The 23,609-nt window shown below is 44.8% G+C and overlaps 1 protein-coding gene across 2 annotated transcripts; it reads left to right on the forward strand.

The window, feature by feature from the left end:
- Positions 1-30: 30 nt before the first annotated feature.
- On the forward strand, positions 31-22,824 carry src (v-src avian sarcoma (Schmidt-Ruppin A-2) viral oncogene homolog). 2 transcript variants are annotated; one of them, XM_070910861.1, is made up of 12 exons: positions 31-396; positions 14,229-14,475; positions 14,581-14,680; positions 16,376-16,474; positions 17,231-17,334; positions 18,489-18,638; positions 18,774-18,929; positions 19,892-20,071; positions 20,352-20,428; positions 20,531-20,684; positions 21,086-21,217; positions 21,435-22,824. In XM_070910861.1, exons 2-12 carry the CDS (start codon positions 14,238-14,240, stop codon positions 21,641-21,643), a joined length of 1,599 nt encoding a protein of 532 aa, XP_070766962.1. In that variant the 5' UTR covers positions 31-396; positions 14,229-14,237; the 3' UTR covers positions 21,644-22,824. The 2 variants fall into 2 exon arrangements, with proteins under 2 accessions (XP_070766962.1, XP_070766963.1); XM_070910862.1 differs by having other exon boundaries at positions 14,584-14,680.
- Positions 22,825-23,609: the final 785 nt, after the last annotated feature.

A 23,609-nucleotide genomic window follows, 5' to 3' on the forward strand; every position in this document is an offset into this window, starting at 1 on the left:
ATGATTTGCTGTTCCTGCACACGAGCTGACTGTCGGTCGTTGCCGCGCGTAAAGCTACATTTCCATCGGCTCCGTGGAATCCAAATCCAGGGCTTCCCACTGTGATCCAGCTGATTTAACCTACATGAGAAAGCAAAATGTTTTCTTAGCTTCGGAGTCTTTCCCCGTCATGACCTCACCGGGCCGCCCCTCCACTTGAATGGGATCCCTCATCGCCTCTCTGTGGCTCGTTTTGGCACCGACTGTCTCCGCCGCCGCCGCCGCTCCAAGCCCCGATTTCAGGATCTGTGAGCTTTTGGTCTCTCTAATCAGTTCATTAATGGTTTGATGCGAAATCCGCCTGTCTAATCGGCAGAAGAGCGACGACGCCAAATCTCCTGTAGCCTGCGCGTCAGGGTAAGTCGCCTAAACTTGTTATTTCAGTGCGAGTGACTTCAGTAATGACAGGCGGGCAGACAGGGGTTCATTAAAAATGAATGAGGGGTTTGATCCCAACAGTGCAGCAAATGACTACGTTGTTGAAGCTGGATGCAGATGGACACAGCTCTTACTTTACATACCTACTTACCTCTCGTACGTCTCCTCTGACCTAAACGGTCTCTGATCTCCTGCTCTGTGTGTCAGATATCTGCAGATATAATGGCTTCTTGCTCATTATGATCAGTAGATGGAGGTCACACCGTCATGTTCTCACTTTGTGATCCCCCCCCCCCCAAAATCACCGGTTGCAACTACAGCAGTCTGAGAGTTACAGTGACTCATCAGAGCCTTTGATTGAGGCTACATGCTGTACTGTACCACAGGCCTGCAGTCCTTCTTGATCACACAGCTCTTTTCACTGTGCATATCCTCCCTGGGTGGAAGACAGACTGAAACCTGGCAGCTCTGGTTGCTCTGCAGTGAGAGTTTTTTTATGGGCTACCTGCTGTACTTGTTCAGTTTTTATGTGTGACTGAGACGATGAACGCTGAAGATCTTTTGAAGTGGACTTTTTTTTTTGCGTGTTCACTCAGAATGCCACAGATTTTCCTTCCCCGGGATCCCACACACTTTAAAGACATGGCTGTCATATGCTTAGGATTAGTCTCTCCCACTCAACATGACTCAAAGGCCCAAATATTGACTCGAATGTGGTGCTAACTAATAATAGAAAAGACTAGGTGTGCGTAGACCTCTGTGTAATTGTATAGTGTGTAATTTATAGAGGTAAGCCACGTCCTTGAACGTAAAGATACAGGCCTTATCCGTCCATATTGTTTGTGTCTTAACATTGTGACCATTCATTGGCCTGTATATACTGTACACATGAGTGTCCCAGCCAGACTGCTGATCCAGGATCAACACACAGATCTGCGAACTTAGTCTGGTGTCATCTAGAAAATGAAACCTGGTTCCAGAACCTGGTAGACCAGATTTACTCCCAGACCTCACCGGATGACACGTTTGCTATCACGACAGTTGAGATATAACTCTTTTTACAGCTCTTGTGCTCTCCACACACACACACACACACACACACACACACACACACACACACACACACACTTGTACCAGCTGTACCACCATTGCAGTGTGCTGTTGCAGCTTTTTGATCTGCCTAAAACCTAAATATTGTGTATAAACCCGCTTGTTTTTTTTCCCCTGTCTCTGTAATCCTTTCTGAAATCTGAAACATTTCACTGGAGACATATTTCAGAGAGGCATCAATGATTTTCTAATAAAAATCAAATTGCTATTACATTTGATTATCAGTAGTGCATTAGATTAATCCTCCACAGATTTTCACTTGTGTTTTTTTGTATTTTTTGTCCTGAAGGAATTAGGATGTTTGGCAGCAGGCCGGCAAAAACATATTATGTCCCATGGACTCAATATCCTTAAATGTTGTGTTGGGCCAATGACGTGCAAACGGATGCTGGGGATGAAGCCCTGTTGAGTATAAACACCCCAGGGCATGCATGATGCCCGCTTGCTGTTTGTTTTTATCGTACATTCTGCTAAATTCACACGTCTAACTTGGTCACAAAGGGAAACGCGGTGACACGAGAAATACTTCCACCGGCTGTAAAGCCGAGACAAAGTGTTGCCAGTTTCACCAGGCTATTAGCATGCATTCTGCACCGGCAAGGCAGCCAACCAGTGAGTGAGAAGTGTTTCTCAAAGTGGTACGAGATGGTCCATTGTACTTTCTAACTGCCAGATTTCAGGCTCCACAGAGGGGACCTAATGCTCCTTGGAATCCCATGAATGCCCTCCAGTGAAAGCCATAGATGTTTGTGTCAGCTCCAATGAGATTGGTGGAAAGTGGCTCTTGAGGCCGAAATTCCTGCTAATTGGCAACGTGGCTGTGGACTGGCCCCTTTGTCCCCTCTTATACTGGAGTGGTCTGTCAGGGTGATACACTGGGCCTGGCATCAATGAACTGCTTGTTTCCGCAGCTATCCGGCCCCGGAGAATCGGCTTTAAGACAAGTCGCTCTCACTTTCAAAATTGCCTTTGTGCACCTATTCAGAGAGATGGAGGAGCACCATTTAAGGGTGGTCTATGGAGAGACTGTTTCTCAAGCAGCCCCAGCCAGACGTTTTGATAGCGATGCGTATATTTGCCTCCACATTTAACTGCACTGAGGCGAACTGAGCAGTTGGATCAAACAGACTCCGCTGTAGCTGCCAGTTTACTGAGTTCATCATTTGATCTAGTGAGTGCCCCACTTTCCTTTAGGTCAGATGAGGATTAATTGGCATTGAGCACTGAGGACATATTGTAATTGTTTGTGATACTATAAAGAGGAACTAGCTTATTGGCCAGAGGGCTCGCAAACTGCAGGACGGAGGTTGGCTGTAAATGAGTCGGGGCTCAAGTAGTAGTAGTAGTAGTAGTAGTAGTAGTAGCAGCGCTTCTCTTCTTTGTTCAAACAACACACTATTCCCTTTTGGCTTTGGGGTACTTAACAAACAAAACACTTGTCTAATGCCAGCGTCAACCCCTCTTCAGTTTGCCAAGGAGATGTGCGATAGACTCGGGAGAGAAAGAGAGAGGGATTGTATACACGAAAAGGGGGGCATGAGATTTGTGATGGCTTCCCGCTGACAAAGGCTTTTGAATTTTTCATGTGGCAGATACTAAACTTCTGTCGCTCTGGCCCAGATTTGGTGCTAATTAGTGCCCAGCTACTTTCAAGGGCATACGGTTGAGCATGGGAATGCCAGTGCCACCTGTTCTCTCACTCTTTCACATCTCTCCCATCCTGTCAGGCTTTATCTCTCTCTCCCTCCCTCGCTCCGTTCAGGCTTTATGTGTCAGTGGCCTAGTTTTGTATCAGTCATTGTTGTGTCTTCTTTTAAAGGTTGTGTGTTTCACTTCCATGCTAAGTCTACTTTGCTGTATTGGACTACTGCCTGAATTAGTGGCCGCAGGAGAGACGTAGATGCATAATTACACTGTTCACACATGAAGCCACAAAGCCTCAGTTGAATGATAAGGATGCAGAAGTGACATATCCCTTCAAGCTCTCTGTCAGAGGGGCCTGTGCTTGCTGGCCATTTGAATGAAGTATCTGATAGTGGTTTGATACAGGCAAACAGAGGAGGGCTTGTATCCTCCCAGGATCCCTGGCCACTTCCTGTCCCTCTGCTCTGGGAACGGGCCAGGGTGACACAGGCCACGCATCTCCACTCAATCCACCCACTGTTGCCTCTGTGGAAAAGCGATCGCCCTCACACCCTCATTCCCATCGCTCCGTGCGCATTTCTTGTGACAGGAAAAGCGTCTTTGGCATTCAGAAAGATGCCTCTATGTGTGGCTTTGTGTAGGCGCAGCTGTGCGAGCCTGGTCAGGATGATGAGATGCTGGGAAGAGCGCATGCTGCACCCCCCCCCCCCTCTTTCAACCGAGAGGTTTCCCATCCTCTGAGAATCACTGCGGTATATGTTGACATGGGAGTTTTTATGCAGATGGTGTACTTGCAGAGAGGATCGACCCTGTCAGCCTCGGATAACACCAGGTAGCAGGAACATATTCGTGTGGAATTTCCTAATAAAAATATACATTAAGGGATGTGTGATCACAATATGAGTTCGACCCTCTCACTGAGTCACATGACGCATTGAAAAGCAGAACCAGAGTGAACTAACATTTGCCTGAATTTAATTATTACTGTACTTACCACAATAACTCCATTAGTTTAACGGATTTGTTGATCAATCCATTTTTTAACTAATTGAATTGTCTGTAATTTAACATTACAGCTTCTCAATTGTGAGGATTTGCTCCTTTTCTCTGTCTTGTGTGATGGTGAACTGAATGTCTCTGGGTTTCGGAACAGATGAAAGTGTGGCGTTCAAGAGAGTTTCTGAAGTTTTATAGAACAAACTATCAACATCATGTATGTAAGTAGTTGAGATTCATTCAGTCATGAATCAATATTAAAGGTGCAGTAATGTTTCTACTGTCTCATATCACAGAAATACCATAATATGTTTGTGGGAGGTTGCTCAGCAATACCAATGACTCAGTGATTACTTTGCCAAGAGCTGTGATTCCTCACTTTCAAATTTGGCTTTCCAGCTCATGGCTTCCATTAGTGTTTCAGAATATGCTCCCGCTGAAGTTGTAGGAAGCTCAGGACCTGTTTCCCGTCGGCTCTGACCTCTGGTGTCACCCCACAGAACAGGGCCACCACCAGTTTAGCGAGCCCTCCCTTCTGTATCTGATGCAAAGCTCCATACACACCACCAGCTCTCTGCTCTCTACTGATTGCCTCGCAGTCATCGTCTCGTTCGCTGCTTCGCCGCCCCACTGAGCTGCATTTGAATATTGAAATCAGGGACTTCTGAACAAAGGGGTGGTTTAAAAGAGATGGAGGAAATCACTCCAGTGTTGGGGGGTCTCGCCCTCCAATCTGTTATGGAAATGTCATGGCTGGGAGCAGTTATGTTTTGATGATGAAGCGTGACACGGGCACATTTTAAAATTTTAATGGCAAACCCTGGTGGGTGTTTCTGATTTTTTTCGGCTGCTCTTATTTGTCTATCTCCAGGGAAGCAGGGGCCGGGATCTTTTGTGTCTTGTTTTCAGTTTGAATTCAGCCAAAGCAGCTATAGAAATGTTGATACAGCATGCTTTATTTTTACTTCTGCATCTGCACACAAGCACAGGGGTTGTGCTGTTTCCCTGCTTTTAAAACGTTTTGTAGGATTTGCCCTTTTTGTCCCCCCACGCTTGAATGTTCTGTTTTGTCAGTGAAGACGACCTCTGTCATTGTTTAAAATATATATATATTTTAAGTAATAATAACAAGGAGACACAGAAATGCTAGAATGAGCTGTTATCAGCGTGATACCCTCAGCATGCGTTTCATTTTGTGTTGACAATGAGCACAATCTGGTGCAGAGCTTTTTCATGGCAGGATGAACAACCACAGTGTGTGTGTGTGTGTGTCGCGACCTTGACTCGCATTCTTGTTCTTACGACGTGGCTGCTCGATGCTGCTCTCTCCGTTCCCTGACAGACGGTAAAGGGAATGCGTTGGGGTGGGTGGCATGCGTGGCTCGGGGCAGCCCGGGCATCTGAACATCCTCATTGGACGGTGTTTCTACCTGCTCCCCGTACATTCCTGCTTTGGGCTGTGGGAGCCGGAGAGCAGTCGAAACTCGCCTGTTCCCTCCACTCTGCATTCCTCAAGCATGACTGGGGCCCAGTCGCGCCACTGCAACAAACCTGGGACATGCACACCTGGCTAGCTTTCTCATATGTGAACATGTTTACAGGGTTTTCTTTAGTGTCGCTATATATATATACACTGTGATCCAGCATTTTCGGTTGTATTTGATTAGCAGTGTGTGTGTGTTATATGTATATTCCCCCTGGCTTAGGCCTTAGATTTCTGGGCTGCAGGGATTTCTCCTGCTGCCTGGCTGTGCAGATGAGAAGTTAAACGGTGAAAGCCCTTAGTTACCGAAGCATGAGGCACTTGGGAGTCTCAGCGGACTGGAGCAGATCAAATGCTGCCTCTTTGAAATGTGATGAGAGGGGGTGAATTTAAGGGTTTTGCCATCACACAGCTTGAGTTCACTGTAGGCGACATACAGCTACTCTAAGACATAAGCCCATATGATACTGCAGCAGATCTGAAGTGCAGTTTGATGCTGCGTCTCTCGTATCTTTGTCATGTGGCATTACGAGCTAAAGAGTTCCAATTTCCTTTAAGGACGCTTCCATTTTCTGTTGTCTCTGAATGTTTCCCCACCTCTTTGAGTTGACTACCAGTTCACTGATATTTGGGAAGCAGATAAAGGGATGTTTTTCCTCCTCACGTGATATATAGCTGACACATCAGAGGAATTGAAATCCTTTATTTCCACTATTTCCCTCTGGAAATCTTCTGAAAGGATTGGAGAAATTATGGTGGAAAGCGTGTGTGTATGGGGGGGTAGACCCGAGTGTGAGGGAGTAAGACTTGAAAAGGGGGGGGGGGGGTGCAGCAAAGCCCTTGAGGATTATCTTTTTCTTCCCCTCCATCTCACTCCTTCTCTCTCCTCTCTGCTTCTTGTTTGAACACATGACCACAGCTCATCGGCCTCACTTCACATAATGACCATATTTAGACGAGAGAAAAGGATGCGAGGCTGCTGTCGGAGTCCCACAAGCAATCAATACAGCCGTGAACTGTTCTGTCTATTCTTGTTATTTAACACACAGAGGAACGATACGTGACTTCTCACACTGTCAACACAATACAGTGAACACCCAGGGGTCCCTTCACGGCACTCACTGTACTGTGCATGCCACAGATGCCTCAGCTCTCAGTTCGTTTTTCATGAGGCGAAATGGCTGCTGCTGGAGGTGTGTGTGTCTATTCAGTGACAGGGGAACAGCTGAGAGACGGGGCATGTTTTAACATGAGCTCACCATTGGTTAATGTTTCTTTTGACGCAATGCCTTCTCCTCCTTATAAACGCAAAACCGTAAAATGTTTAATTGCGTAATGGTAACCATTTGTTAACGTGCTGGAATTCATCTGCTGTTTTGCAACAAACCTCATGAGCTAAGCGGAGGAAATTACAGTAACGTCTTCTGTCTGTTTCGTCTAAGCCGTGCCTGCCACACCCAGTCTAGAAAGGTTAGTCGAAAGTGCAAGAAAGTCGGTAAACAGAAAGTAGGTAAAGTGTACCTACTTTCTTGCACTTTCGTTTTAGTTTTTTCTACGTCTGCGCCTGCAGAGAAAGGTAACATGGTGACGAAGGTGTCAAGAATCTCAGAGGTGAGGGTTTCAAAGCAGGCTGACTGGTGCACTTTGATTATATTGTTGCATTCAAAACGATTGTGGGATGAGGACGCAGACAACCACAGTGTGTGTGTGTGTGTGTGTGTCAACTCATACACTCACAGGTACACCCAGACTCTTACTCTGTGCTGTATGACAGATAGATGTCATGTGACTGGGACGCGTCTGGACAGGTCATTTTCTACAACACGTTGGTGGCTTCTTATCCATTTTTAATCACAGTGCTGCCTGTGGTAGAAGACGTGTTGGGCTTTGACATGATGTAGGGGGATGGAGTGGGTGGAGCCGGTTCCAGATGAGCTGAAGGAGAAGAAGGAAGTAAGAAAGAAGGTGGAGATTACTGGCGATAAATTTAAAATCGAAACGGGAGAAAAAGTCCCTGCAGAGTTCATGTCTCTTCCTGTTCTGCTAAAGAAATAGTTCTTCACTTTCTTCTTCCGAGTTAAGTAAGAATATCAATACTGCTCTCGTATCTGCTTGTTCAATATAAGGCTTCAGCCAGCAGTCACTTAGCTTAGCTTAGCATAAACAGGGTGAAACCGCTAGTCTGGCTCTGTCCGAAGGTAAGAAGGTAATGGTGGTAATGGCATGAAGGTGGTATCAATTTTCTCATCTAACCTTGCGACAAGAAGGCGAGTCACCATATTTCCCAAAATGCTGAACTATTCCTTTAACAGCCAGTTTCAGTAAGTCTCTCCCTTCACTGCGTCCTCTTGCAGTGAAGGCCAAGACATCACCTCATCGAAAATGGCCCAGATATAATTTCTTACCGAGCCTCAATCCCAAAATAATTTGATGTGTGTCATACTCAGATTAGGAACAGGGGATAACAGAAAATCCATGAACCTACAGTTGGTGCCAGCAGTGTTTGTTGTTTGGAAGTGGACAAAAAAAATTCCTCTGTAAGCACGGGGTTTAAGATGGAGCGGCCAGCTGCTCAGCGCTACGAGCCCAGGGATGTCATATGATTTTAAGGTTGCGTTAGCCGTGGCGTTTGGCAAACAAAAGGTGATCTGAACGCACGTAGGTCGTTTTTTTAAATTTTTTTTATCAAAAACACCAGTGGTGAGAAATGCACACACACACACACACACACAAGCACACAGTGAAAGGGATAAGGGCTCACAGCCTCTGATCCTATTATAGAAGCCAAAGCACTGCAGGCTCCTGAGAGGCTGGGGAAAAAAATGGGTAAACATGATGTTTTTATGGGAATCTTCCTGTGGTATAACCAAAAAAAACATCACAATGGAAAGAATTTCTTCAGGAGATCTCACCTTCTCTTTCTCTCTCCGTCTAACCCCCCCCCTTTCCACCTCGCCGTTTCTCTCCCAAATGCTTTCAGGAAGTGACAGACATCCCACATAATTTAGAGCGACGGAGCCTCCGCTAATCTTGCCTTTTTCTTCATCAGATAGGCATGCAGTGAGCTCTGAGTGTTTTGGCCCAGAACGCCTGTGTGCAACTATCCTACATCTGTGCAGTTTGTTGGTTTGTGGAATGCTTGGAATCGCCTCCATGGAAACGGCCGGGCTGTGTGTGTGTGTGTGGAGCGGTAAATATTGACTTCACCACCTCCCCATCCCTGTGTCTGTCCGTGACAGGAGCACAAGGGGGGGGGGGGGGTACACACGCTTTATCCAGGACTCAGCAAAGTCCTGCCATCGGGGGCGTGTGTTTACCTTCAGACCTCCAAACACGGAGGAGCTCTCTGGCTACAGAGTGTTTGATTCAGTGCGTACTTACAATACAAAAGAGGTGAAATGCCAGCAGCTTTATGACACACACACTCTCTGTGTTACCTCCTCTTGGTAATGATCAACCTAATGGGAAGTGTGGATGGGTCGTCAGTCAGTCAGTCGTCGAAACCTGTGCGGGAGTCATTCAGACACATCCAAGCAGCCATTTCCTCTTTTCATGTTTATTGAAGGAGAAGAGAAACAAAATGATGTTTGTACAGAGCCAGGAACCAGCTCACCTGCTGTGGTGCACAATAAATGTTAATCAAATCAAACGTTTATCAAACTGTGTGACTATCTTGTAAACTCACTGGAGATTTTTTTTTTTTTTTTGTTGCTGTTTTCCCACAGTAGATGGATCTGTTGAGACAGGATAAGAGGAGTGCTTGGAGGGCTAACAGCAGCAGCAGCAGTGGTTCGACCGGTCTGTCCTGTCTTGTCATTGCTGGACCCGTGTTGTTCGCAGGCCCCAGATGGAATGTCATCACAGCGTTTGGCAAATAAGATTAGGGAATAGATGTTGATAATCTGGACAGAACAAGCAGGGCTGGATTATGCTACGATTGGTGGCTAGTGACGCAGGAGCCACAGCCTCCCCACTTTCCCCCCCCCCCGTAGTAATTACATAAAGAGCATTGAGATGAAGGAATACTTCCACCAGGCTGACACTGGGATCACATGCAGTCGCTCACACAGGCACAGACACAGCTGTATACTCTCCCTGTAGACACACGCATACTTCCTGTCCCCTTAACTGCATCAGCTGTTCAGCAGTCTCCTCAACATGCAGTGATTCTTTATTTTCACTGTACCAATGGAAAGCCCCTTTGGAATGAGCTCCTAATCGGTGTGACCGGTGTGTCTATTCTGATTTTGACTACAGTACAGCCTGTCCATCCGTCCACTTGAGTTCGTGCTCTTCAGCGCACGTGAACAAAGCTCACACGCACCATTTTAAACGATTGATGTCTGCTTATGCAAAATGCAATGAAAACAGGATGATATCTCTCTGCAGTCTGGCACCTGCTGTTCCCACAGCTGGCTTGAGAGGACTTTCAGAGGAGGCCTACACAGAGACTGAATGTTAATTTGTCTCTCATGTCCCGCACAGTGGCCACATTCAGGCGTGTCTCTTTTTCTGATCCCAATTTTACTTCTGTTTTTTCCGTGGTCAAACTTCGGTCATCACTGTCAGCGCCTGAGCCTGGACCGGAGTCACCATCGTCACCGCTGAAGTACACGACTTATAAACAGACACAAACCCAGTTGGTAGAGTTCGCAACTAACCAGCTATAAACTCTTTTATATATTTGTTTGTTTTATTTTAATTTATCTCTGGTTCCTGCATATTAAAACGTCGGTCAACATTAATTTTGCTAACAAAAGTTAGCATTAGCTGCCTTATTAACTTTAGCAAAGTAGCTGTTTAGCCTCGTAGCAAATGGTAAAAATCAGCCTTTCGCTAAGTCAAAAAAAAAAAAGATATCAAATCACCGTCGACATAGTTTGGCATGTGTATGAGCATCGTTCACTGCGTCTCTGATTAAAATAGGATAATGCATAAAAGTAATAATAAACCTACACAAAATGTTAATAACTTGTCATGTGAATAACTCATTTTCGATTTATTAAACAAGATCGTCGGTGAACAGGGGCAAAAGAAAGAACTGTCATTATGCAGCAACACTTGTTATTCCAACAATGTGACAAAGTCTTAATACAACAGTCTCATTGTTGTAATGATAGAGTTACAGCTAAAGCTTAATTGTGACCTTTAACCTGTCGCCTGAGGCATTAAAGACTGGTCTTTTAGTGAAGGTAGATCGTCAGAACATGCCCAATCCATGTATTAGACCACAGGCTAATGGCAACAAGCACTGTGAGGTAGAAGTGAGGGGTCTACTGTAGCTGTCATCGCAACATACAAGTCCTAACTTGCCACTTCACATAGCAGAGATCCACCAGCTCCCTCAGTATTGCTTTGAGTTTGCTTCAGCCTCGTAGTGGGAAATCTGTCATTAAGCCTGCAGACAGAACATCTAAAGCCAGTTGATGTTCATGACCATTTGGTCTTTCCCAAAAGATGAAAAGATGGGGGTTTTTTTGTTTTTTTTTAAGCCAAAGCACAGTAGACTTCATTACAAAGCCTGTGTTGTTTGGAGAAATGGACCGGTGTCATGATCCTGTCCTGGCAAAGACTCCATCAGTAAAGCCTGTTAGAGGATCAATGACCCCACGTCATCTCTATTGTTTTAATAAGAGGAAACCATTCAGAGAGAGATTGTCATTGTTTTCTTTTCATATGAAATGAAAAAGAAAGCAAAACGGGGATGTGCAGCCTCCTGTAGAGGGAAAACAACCCCGGCAGCAATATTAAAAGACTATTCCCATTTACCAAAAGCCCAGGAGACTTGAAGGATTTGGAATTCATTGCCAGATCTTATGCATAATTAAGCAAATCCCCCACCCACCCATCCACCCAGCCACACCCCCCGCCTCGCCAGAGGGATTTTCATGCAGCTCTGCCTCTCAGACAGTAGGTGCTTGTTACAGTACCGCAGCCCTATTAGGCCAGAATCAGGCTCTCGTTATCATCAGCTGCTGACGACACACACTCGGACATGATTCCTGCAAAACATGACATTGTTTGGCTTCACGACTTCCTTCATTTCCATATTTCCTGCTGGCTGTTAGAGCTAAAACACGCTAGGATCTGGCAGCCTGTGAGCCACAGGCCACTTCTGTGTCTTGTTTATGCCGCCTGCTGTGAGCTGACAAAAGATGGCTTTGTTGGAAACTGAGTGTGAAGAAAGGCCAGAGACTCTCTTAATGCTGTGTTTCATGTTTACTTGGTTCGGTCATCCCTTTCCGGGAGTTTTCAGTGTATTTGTCTGGGTCACTCAGAGTATTACGACACTGTTGGCCAAAGGAACCTGATTCTATTCAACCTTGAAATTTGTGAGTGGCTAAAATGGGTCTTTTTTCATTTGTTCAGATGCTGTGTTACATGCGTATTCCGCATGTCGGCATAAGTCACCGTTATTAGCAATGGTCTGTCCACATGATGTGTTATTTAAGCATCATCTGAGTTATCTCATCAAGGCGACATCCTTTTTAAGTGACGGTGTCATCTGTGTGGAGCGGGGAAAGGCTTTTACGCGGCCGGCGACTGCAGATGAGAGAGGCGGCGTCTCTGTCGCGCTCTGCCTCCAGTGTCTTATTAACCGTGACACCAGGCTGCTCGGGGAGAACACAAAGACCGTCATCTTTGTGTCTGCTCTCTTGGTGTTAACCTGCACGCACTGTTACACTTACTGGGATGCGACCCCCTTTATGCAGACATGCCCCGAGGAGTGGTGGGGGGGGGCTCTATCGACCATCCGGCCCCATTGACCCCTCTTCACTTCCTCCCCATCTCGCCCATTCATGATGCCAGCCAAAAATGATGTTATCCCCGCTGCCTCTTTCTGTCTGTTAATATTTATTTCTGAGCTGCATCACTGCTGCTCTGGACGAGCTCACGTGCTGTACATGCATGGGAATCACCAGTGAACCCTCGTCTCCCACGTTGCCTCTGTTTCCCCCTCTCCTAGCAGATTGCCATCCTGTTCCGTCCTAAATGACCACCAAGAAAGCAGTGACAGCTTCACTGATTTCCTATGCGTGGTTAGCAAACTGTGCTTTCTTTGTGCCACGCATTTTCCACCATATGTCACTGCATCGCTCTGACTGCGAGCATGCCTGCTAGCCTGTGTGTTGTGGCTTGTCCCTTGTTTAGGACTCTTTGAGGGTGGAGTCATGCATTGGGTGACTCCAGTGTTAGATCCACCCGATGCATGGCCTCCTAAATCGCAGCAGTCAGGCGGGGGATGTCAGCAGGAGGCTGAGTAGCCTGACACTATCCATATGCACTCTGACCCTCCTCTGCTCAGAAGGGCTCCCAAGCCACCGAACCTGAGTGTTTTAGTGTTTAAATTAGCATTTCCTAACGGACCCCCCATGGCTATATCTATCCATGATAGCGCAGGCTTGAGTCTCTAAATTATCCTTGGCTTAGTATAATGATTTCCCCGCACTAAGCTGCTATTAGAGCTACTTCATGAGTCGGAGTAGGCGGGGAAGCTTCAGAAACGAAGAGACACGGAGAAAAGCCACAACAATCCAAAGCTGCCCTCTGTTCTCAGGAATAACTTCACTGATACTGTTAAACAATCAGCATCATGAAAAAAATAAAAACTATGTTCAAGTAATCTGCACGTGGGGCACATACATGGTGCAGTTAATGATTCATTACCAATTAATCTGTTGATTATTTTTTAAAGCTCGTTGAAGCTGCACTAATCAATACTTTTATATTGACAATGGATCAAATGAGCTATGTGTAATGTGAATGGGGTCACTTGTAGTGATGTAGTGACCAAAGAGAATTATCACCTGACTCTGCATTTCCCCTAAGCTCTTCAGCTGTACATCAGTGCTAATTCGCAAATGTTCGCATGCTAGAATGCTAAATTAAAATGGTGAGCATGGTGGACGTTACGCCTGCTAAACATCGGCATGTTAACATTATCATGTGAGCGTGTTAGCGTGCTGTTGTTAGCACAGCCTCGCAGTGCAGCTAGTGCAGCTCAATGAATTAATTCAACACTACTACAAAGATGAAGAGGCTCGTACTTTTTATAGTAAATAAATAAACGGACTCATCTTTAAATGATCGGAATAAAGCCAAAGGCTCCACAACATGCTGTAGCATGTCTCTGTATGTGCATCTGTGCCTGGCACATGTGCATGCAGGCATGTGCGACGTGTCTGCTGTGTGTATGTGCTCTGCTGGTGGCAGTGGGTTGAAGTGGGTTGAAGTGGATCTCGTGACGGTTTTGAAACCGAGGAGTGGCAGCTGCTGCCCCGTCCGTGGGGAAGTTTTGGTTCATGCTGTCTGCATGACACCGTGTCTCAGTGGGTTTAGAGCCGTGATCTCTATTCCGTCTCTGGTTTCTGCATCTGGTCTTGTGGCAGTCAGAGGATTTTTTCCAGAGAATGTATTCTAAGAAAATTACTAAAAAAAAAGCAAGTCTATTTGATTCAAAATGATTACGTAATTTATCTTTTACCGTGCCTTGAAATGCAATTTAAATTAGGTTTCTTTTTTTATCTGCTGTCTCACAGACTTTTTTTTTTTTTATCTGTCCTTGAATGCACCACAGGCCTTGGCCATGGGGGGATCCAAGAGTAAGCCAAAGGATGTAGGCCAGCGAACCCGCAGCCTCGATGGCAACCTCAGCTCTGGAGGAGGAGCTGGCGGCCATCACCTCAACTCCAATCAACAGTCCTTAACACCCAATCGTAGCCCTACTATGGATGGAGGTCTCAGTGGCAATCCGCCAGAGTTGGCCCTGTTTGGAGGTGTGGACAATAATAGTGTCACCTCTCCGAACAGAATCACACTAGCAGGTGAGAACCTCAGCTCAAAGCCTTTGTTATTCTAGTCAGTGGTTAACTGTATGCCCTGTATGTACAGTATGTCTTTGGTGAAAACCAAACTTTCTCTCCTAATAGGAGGCGTGACGACCTTCGTGGCATTGTATGACTATGAGTCTAGAACGGCCTCAGATCTGTCCTTCAGGAAGGGTGAACGCCTCCAGATAGTCAACAACACGTAAGGAAAATACAGAAAACAACTTTTTTTTTTTCAATGTCTCCTCTCATAAACAAGAATAGTCCAAGAAAGCTTCTCTCATACACCGTGTGAATGATGAAAGGCATAGACAGGTCCGCAGACTGTCTGTCTGAGTTATCGCTCAGTTGTCTGACTGGCTGCTTCGCACCCCGAAATGCATGTCACTTGTCGTCTCTCTGAAACCTCCTGTAACCATAGGAACGGTCTTTCCTCAGTAGAGCTTTTTTTGTGTGTGTCGACTGACACGTCTCTGCACAATTTTTGCTTCATTCACAAAAGACTGTTTCCATTTCGCTGCTCAGTCCACCTCAGTGAGGACGCGGCTATTTTTACTGCTTTCTCCTGAGAAGCAGACGCAGTGCGAGACCTGGATCCTCGGTACAAATCCAAAAACTGTTTCAGGGGCGTCGTGCTTGTTTTCAAAGTATGGGCTTGCTCTATGAATCAATAGAGGAGCAGTGAACCATATACTGTAGTGCTGCACCCCCAGTGCTGCTTGCCCACTAACAAACTGCTGACCTAGAAGGCAGGAGCTGAGGACAATAGTGGATTATAGTCGCATCTGGCCCCTTAAGCCAAAGACCTGGATCATTATTGGGTCAAGTACACCCAGGATCCATTAACCATCTTTAAGATTAGTTAATGTGTTATCACAGTCAAATTAGGTGTCAGTCAGGCTCGTCTCAGCTCTCTGATTGGTCTAGTTAAATAATAATGTCATGCACAGTGACCTGATAGGCTTCTGTGATTTTGCCCTCTGCATATTTTTTCTCTTAAACCCCATTTTGCCTCATTATTGTGCCCCCCCCCCCCCTTCTCCCCATCTCCAAGTTATGTAATGTTTAAATATTTCATAGTAGTCATAGAGTCATAGCTTTGTGTACTACACTGGTCGTTTTATGAGTCTGTTCTGTTTACTCTGCTGTTCTTCCACTGCTCATAACGTGCTCTCTGTATTTCTTTAACCCCTTTCTTTTCCACCATTTCCCTTCCATCTCTTTTCCATTTCTCCATCACAAACCATCACATTTTTTTTTATAGGAGGAAGGTGAACTGCAGGTTTGTGAAGCTTCTCTGGAACTGTATGTGAATGTGCTGTTTGTCTGCCTGTGTGTTAAGCATATATATAGTACCTTTGCACTGTAATACCACTTCACTAGAGACCCATGCCCTATGAACCCTCAGTACAGTAGTCAAGGGAAGTTGCAGCCTTGCAGCACTATAATAAAATTCAGGTCAGCTGGAGGCAATCAATGCAAACAAACTATCATTTTACTTAGATAGATAGATTCTCTAAGTGAATCTAGTGCTGCAAGGCTACAGCAGCTCACTCCCTGATAAAGTGTGGCATACAAGCACCATCCCTCCCTGTTGTCGTACCCACATGAACGCATGCTTGTTTGTAATTATATAACTTCTAAATATGTTTTTTAGCAGTAGAAATACCTGGGCTTGCATTTATCAAGCTTCTCCAGGAGCCGAGAGCTCAGTTACTGTGGGAACTAAAACACTTTTGAGTGGCTACAGAAAATGCAAAATGATCCGCATCAATTTATTTATACTCTGAGACACTTGATAAACACCGGCCCTTAAAGTCAGAGAGACTGTTTTATTGGTGTTTTGGATGTGTGATGCGCCCTGGTGACGCTGTGTGTTATCGTTTCATCTGTGCAGAGAAGGGGACTGGTGGCTGGCGCGCTCCCTGACCACTGGAGAGAGCGGTTATATCCCCAGCAATTATGTGGCTCCATCCGACTCCATCCAAGCAGAAGAGTAAACCATTTTTTTTTTTTATTGCTCAGTCTCTCATGTCTGTCTTTCAACAAGCACATAAAAGCATTAACACTCAAATGTTGGATTCTCTTGCTTTTTATCTCGGTGTGAATTTGAAATGGACTCTCAAAGGAATAGTTTGACGCTTATTTGCTTTCTTGCAGAGAGTTGGATAAATCAATATCACGCTCTGTAAATATGAAGCTGCAGCCAGTAGCCAGTTAGCTTAGCTTAGCTTACCATAGAGACTGGAAACGTAAAGTTCACTGATTAACAGGCTGTGTCTCGTTTTGTGGGACACCGACATGACTGCAGTGTCAATCTAAGTCTGGGCAAGTAAGCAAATAAGATGTCGAAAACAAGTGGAAGATGTAAAATATGGAAGGATTAAATGACTGTACTGTAGTACATTTATTGTTTTCTACTCCAACATGCACTGCTGATCTTTACGTGCTAACCCTTTTGCTTCAAGCCACGCAAACTAACCATCTATAACAACTCCATTTTTCACTTTTGCCTCCCGCCCCTCCAGTCATCTCAGACTGACTGTAGAGTCCAGGTAAGCAGCTGTTGCACTGTAGGCATTAGTATGCACTGCATCTGGAATGCAAAGACTGACTTTCACTGAACTTTATGAAACCGCGAGCAACAACTCACTCTCACTTCGTCATTCCTTTTCCTCCACCCACACACATCTTCTTCCCCTCACCAACCTGCTCCCGTGTGTCCCGTGTTTTTCTCTCTCGACCTCACCAGGTGGTACTTTGGCAAAATCACTCGCCGCGACTCTGAGAGGCTGCTGCTAAGTTTGGAGAACAGGAGGGGGACTTTCCTGGTGCGAGAGAGTGAGACCACCAAAGGTAAGCGTATGGAAACTCATCATTAGCCTCTTTAGACCATAGGGCTTGGTATCAAAACTCAATACATCCGGAATGTGTTTTTGGGCATCAAAGTTTGCTTCAAAAACGTGCTAATATTCCCCAAACGAGGAGGTTTTCTCTAAAACAGAGGGGAGGCCTCTCAGGATCTGGGGAAGTAGACCTAATTACTCAGTCTATGGTATTGATCAACAATCCTACCTAGAGAAAAATTTGTGGTAACCATACTTGCTGCAACTTTTTATCCCATGTAGAAGTGTTTTTGCAGGCTTCTTCGTGTCCTCTTTTTATGAACTTGTAACATGTTCAGACTTCAACATGAAGCTCAGTTTGAATTCTTACTGAAATGCACCAAGAAGAAGAAAGCAAATTCTCTCCAGCGGTAAGACATGACACCCTGCTGTTCAGTGTCCCGCCGCGCTGTGTCAGTCGTGTGGCAGTGTGGGTTCAGAAGAGAGACGAATCAGGCAGATGGGAAAAGGTTGGATGTGACGCCTCTGGGACTCAGTCTGGAGATAGTTCTGATAGGCAGCTGCTGCTGCGACTGCTGCTGCTGCAACGCAGTCCCTGCGGGTTCAGCTGGCTCTGTGTGTATGTATGTGTGATATGTGTACACATGCACACATTACAGGATTCCTGTTGTTTCCCATCATTGGATACGTATGGAGGCTCCGCATAGAATAAGAAAAAGGGACAAGGTGAGGAGGGATGGAGGGAAAGGCAGTAGATGAGTGAGCAGAAGCAGAGAAGAGGTACTGGGTGGGTGAGCCCGACAGAATTAGGTCAGTGTGGAGCTCCGGCTGAGGACTGTACAACCACGGGCCATATCACCCAGTTCAAACACTCAGAGAAGGGGGAGGCACGCCTTGGGCCGCTCTGTGATTCACACTGTGTTTTCGCCTGACTGACGCTGCCCTCTGGTGGCACAATGAGCACATTGTTACCAAAAAATTAAAGTCTATTTTCTCTTTTTTAATATCCATGCAAACTATTTTATCAACCCCATTTGACTGTGTTGTATATTTTTGCAAATTTTTCTTATAAATTAAAAACAAAATATTTTCCTCCAGATAATTAGAATCAAATATTATTGTACCACGTCACGTCATCATCATATTCGCTCTTCTTCTCTCCAGGTGCCTACTGTCTGTCTGTATTGGACTATGACAACACCAAAGGGCTGAATGTGAAGCACTACAAGATCAGGAAACTGGACAGCGGGGGCTTCTACATCACGTCACGCACTCAGTTCAGCAACCTGCAGCAGCTCGTCAATCACTATCGCAGTGAGTTCACGGCGCTCTCATATTGTCTTATTTGTTCATTCAGTCAGACACTCGCTCTGTTTCTCGTGCATTCAGATTATTCTGTGATCGGGGAGGACGCTTGACCACATTCCCTGTCTCTCTTGTGTCCCCCAGAGCATGCTGACGGACTGTGTCACAGTCTAACAGACATTTGTCCTGTGCTGAAGCCTCAGACTCAGGGCTTGTCCAAGGATGCCTGGGAGATCCCGAGAGAGTCCCTCCGTCTTGACCTCAAGCTTGGGCAGGGCTGCTTCGGAGAGGTCTGGATGGGTAAGCCGTGCTTTGATCTGTTTCTTGAACCAACCCTGTATCTCCAATCCCAGAAACTGAGAATGGAAAGTGCTTCTGTTGGCTTTCTGTCTTCCGGTTGAAGATTATTGCTCACTATAAAAAAGGAAGTTTCAAGACACACTTCAAGTAGAATATGAACACAGTGAGTGAAGACCAAAGTACATACAGAAGTTATTTTCCATACTTTAAAATATTTACCCTAAAGTGCATTGGATCTCCCCGCTCAGTAGGGAAATACTGTATTTCATGGTCCTGGTCCATATGCCAAATGATCAAAGTGAATTAGCATCAATGAATATTCTACCTCAGCAGGAATACAGCCGGCAGTTGTTGTCTGTGATGTGGGATTTGCTTGATTTTTGTAAACATGTTTAAGAAAAGGCCTGTAATTGGACGTACATTACTTACATTGTATAAGCAAATGGTTACCAACCTTTTTGTTAGATGTATCCACCACAGCTCTATCAGTTAACACCCCCGCCGTGCTCCAAATATTCACTAGAATATAATAAACTGGATATTATTTGACTATTAATGATTATTAAGTGGATATTAAGTTAGCTATTTCAGCCATTTATCCTTTGATTTTAGATATTTCCACTATTCTGCCATTACATTAGCTAACTATTTCAAATAGTTATCCTTTTAGTAAACTGTCTCAACCATTTATCTATTTACCTATTTAGCCAACAGACACTACCCTTAGCTGTCTAAGTTTCCACTTATCCATTCATTTTACCGTTTAGCTAACTGTTTTAGCCATTTGTCTATTATTTCTATCTATTTCAACCGTTAAACTAACTGTTTCAGCTTCTCTGCTCACTTCTTTATAGTTTTCACACACTCTTAATTGCAACATGTGGTGTTCAGGCGTTATAGCTACTCACAGTTTTTCCTCGTTTCACGTGACCCTCATCGCTCTTTTTTTAATCTTTAATCAGGAACATGGAACGGTACAACACGGGTGGCAATAAAGACTCTGAAGCCCGGCACGATGTCCCCTGAGGCCTTCCTCCAGGAAGCTCAGGTCATGAAGAAACTGAGACACGAAAAGCTGGTTCAGCTCTACGCTGTAGTGTCTGAGGAACCCATCTACATCGTCACAGAGTACATGGGACAAGGTCAGCATGGACTTATCACACTTTCACATGTAAACGTTTTTACAGTAGAACTCCAGAAACAAATGATGTTGTTTTAAATGGGTATGTGAGTAAATGCACCTACTGAATGGAGGCGTCCAGTTGAAATGCTGAAAAGGATCCGTTTTTGACGGGAGCCAATAAAAACCAAGTCAAGCTATGATGCGTTTACCGCCCGCAAAAACAAATATATGTGTACAAAAACAGAAGAATAGAAGATTCCATGCAGTACTAACCTGCAGTATGTTTTCCCTGCTAACAGGTAGCTTACTGGATTTCCTGAAAGGGGACATGGGTAAGATGCTCCGCCTCCCCCAACTGGTGGACATGGCCTCACAGGTCAGCACAAATAATTTGCTGTTGCATCAATTAAATCCGTTCATTTTATCTCAGGGGTTTTCCTTCGATGTAGACGATTACAGAGTTTTGTCTCTTTCTCAGATTGCTTCGGGGATGGCTTATGTGGAGAGGATGAACTATGTGCACCGAGACCTCAGAGCTGCTAACATCCTGGTGGGAGATAACCTGGTTTGCAAAGTGGCTGATTTTGGTCTGGCTCGCCTCATTGAGGATAATGAATATACTGCCAGGCAAGGTAAGACCACAGGAGGATGTTGTTAGCTTTTAGCATTTGTTTTGTTTTGTTTTTTATGTGTTATGAGGAGTTCAACCAAAGAATGACTTTTCTGTCATCAAGAATTTTCATAGGTCTGAAGAGATGAAAGTATCCAGTATTTCAAGGACTAAAATTAGAGAAAAGTAAAAAAAAAATAAACATAATTTTATGTAACAGAGGTGAATTGTTTTTTTTCTTTCTCATCCCTTAAATCATCTCATCACCCGACACCCCAGCTGGGAACAACTGATGTAGCACCTCAGGCTATTCAGTGTCAGCTTCCAGGAAACTTTTATGACCAGCTGACGTGATGTGCATTTCTTTCAGCCTGTGCTGCAATGATCTAATTTTAACTTGCTGATAAACCTGTCCTCTTGCAGGAGCCAAGTTCCCCATCAAGTGGACGGCTCCTGAGGCCGCTCTGTACGGCCGCTTCACCATTAAATCTGACGTCTGGTCATTTGGGGTCCTGCTGACTGAGCTGGCCACCAAAGGCAGAGTGCCCTATCCAGGCAAGGATCATTTTCTTTAGGCCATTTTTCAGTCTGAGAGATGAACCTGTGTATTTTAGGTTGAACACATAGTGCTTTTATTACCTCCGGTAATGACATCATGCTCCACCAGTCCAACAGCTTAAAGATTTATAACGGGGAGTATGCTGGTCGTAAACAATCCTATGATTCGAATTGGGATTATTGTGTTACTGACATCATGTCTCTGCTCTCCCAGGTATGGTGAACCGGGAGGTGTTAGACCAGGTGGAGCGCGGCTACAGGATGCCGTGCCCAGCAGAGTGCCCTGAATCCCTGCATGACCTGATGCTGACCTGCTGGAGGAAAGAGCCCGAGGAGAGGCCCACCTTCGAGTACCTGCAGGGCTTCCTGGAGGATTACTTCACCTCCACGGAGCCTCAGTACCAGCCGGGAGAGAACCTGTAACTGGGCCGAGCGTGGAAATGTGCATGCGTCATGCATGTGCAAAACTGAGCATGTGCATCTACTTCAGAGTGCATGGACGAGTGTGTGTGAGGGTGTGTATGTACAGTATAACAGGGCAGAAAGCCGACTGCATTCTGGGTACAATCAGTAACTCACATTAAGGAGTGTCAGCGGGACATCAAACCAATCAGCAACATTCAGCTCCTGCCTCTTTCCAAAGTCATCCTCTCCAACATGTCCGCTCCGAGGGACTAAACTGTGGTATTATTTAGAGTTTATCACACAGTTTGTTATTTTGTTTGTCAGTTAAATCAACAACTCCTTGTGTCTATAATGCGCCCTAATAATATACATTCCCCGTGCACTCTTCCTGTGTTATTTCACCTGACTGATCTTCAACACTGCGAGTGACACCAGACTATGACATAAAAGACTGTGTGTGTGGGTCAAGAGAATGAATGTTGGATATAAGTATTGTCCTGCTGAAAGCACCACGTCAGGATGTGTATTTTTACTACATTTTCTTTGGGATACAAATACGCTCAGAGTCTGTCTTCCATTTTGCCACTTGAGAAGCATCTATTTGGGACGTGTAATAATTTGCCAGGATACTTAAATTTGTTTTATGTTGTCATTAGACCTGGATCGACTGGAACATTTTCAGGTGAAAGATTTTTATGCTTCCCCTGTGAAACATTGAGGCTAGTTTCCCGACTGCTGTGAGATTCTGTGTGAGACTGGCTCCCTTGATTCCCATCCGAGTGTGTAGTCTCACTCGCCAATTGGACGAATTGGTTTATCGCTGTGACACAACATACAGCTCAACACAAAGAAGAGAAGAGGCGGAGTGTGTCTCTCTATTTTCTAATTGTGACTTTTCTTAACAAACAAATGGCTACTGATCACCAACGGTCATCTCAGGATGGAGAAGACTAGAATTCTGCTGCAAGGATTTTTGTGCCAATGAAAATCTCTTTTGTACTCTACTGTGTAAAAGTGTATTTTACTACTCTGAACTTTTCTTACAATGAAGTTTGAGTTGTGTGAGCAGAGGCTCTGCTGTTCCTCTTCTCAAAGGATAATCCACCGCACCTGTGTACAGTACCAACCGGCTCTCACCAGCATGGTTTCAAGGTGCTGATTTGTTTTCAGGCATCCAAATTAAAATCAGGTGAATCTTCTTTCATGTCTCCTTTCAGTTCTGACCTTCATTAATAAGAAGATTTCTACTTTTAATCAGTATTTCCCTAATTAGTGCATCTTTGAGCACGACCATACACTGGAGATATTGTGTTTCTGTCCAGGCGATGAATAAGCAACAGAGTGATACTGTGCTGAGTACCGTTATGCCGTCCTCCAGCCTCTAGGGGGCAGACCAGAAAGCCTTCCCATAAACAGCATGTATGGCAAATGAATTGGCATCTTGAAACTTAATTGTAAATATCCTTAATGCTAATATTTTTTGTATATATCATCTTTATAATTTATTCCTTTTAAAATAACCCAATTGTTTATTTTGGTTTCATCGTTCATGTTTATGGTACTTTTATGGGTTGAATAACATCTGACAATAATGATATAAATATATATAATATAGAAACACTTTTACATTACAAATATGTTTTTTTTGTGTGTGTGTGTGTGTGTGTGTGTGCACGTATTTCTGTGAAACTTATCTTGTACATTTTCAATATGACGGACAGAATTGGTGAGGAGAACAGCTCCGCATCCCCTGACTCACCTTTCGTTTTGTTTTTTTTTTGGAGAGGAACAGTTCTGTCTTGCCAGATACTGATAACCTACCAGCATTACTCCTTCCCATGCTACAATCAAAACCACAAATGTTTACATCGTGATAATCTCCGAATCATTTTGGTGCTGCTTCAGAGGCTGGTAAATGAGCAGGTAATCAAGGGTCATTCTCGTTAAACTGACATAGAGTGTGTGAGTGTGTGTGTGTGTGTGT

This window comes from Enoplosus armatus, chromosome 8 (assembly GCF_043641665.1).
Source record: "Enoplosus armatus isolate fEnoArm2 chromosome 8, fEnoArm2.hap1, whole genome shotgun sequence".
Taxonomy (NCBI): domain Eukaryota; kingdom Metazoa; phylum Chordata; class Actinopteri; order Centrarchiformes; family Enoplosidae; genus Enoplosus; species Enoplosus armatus.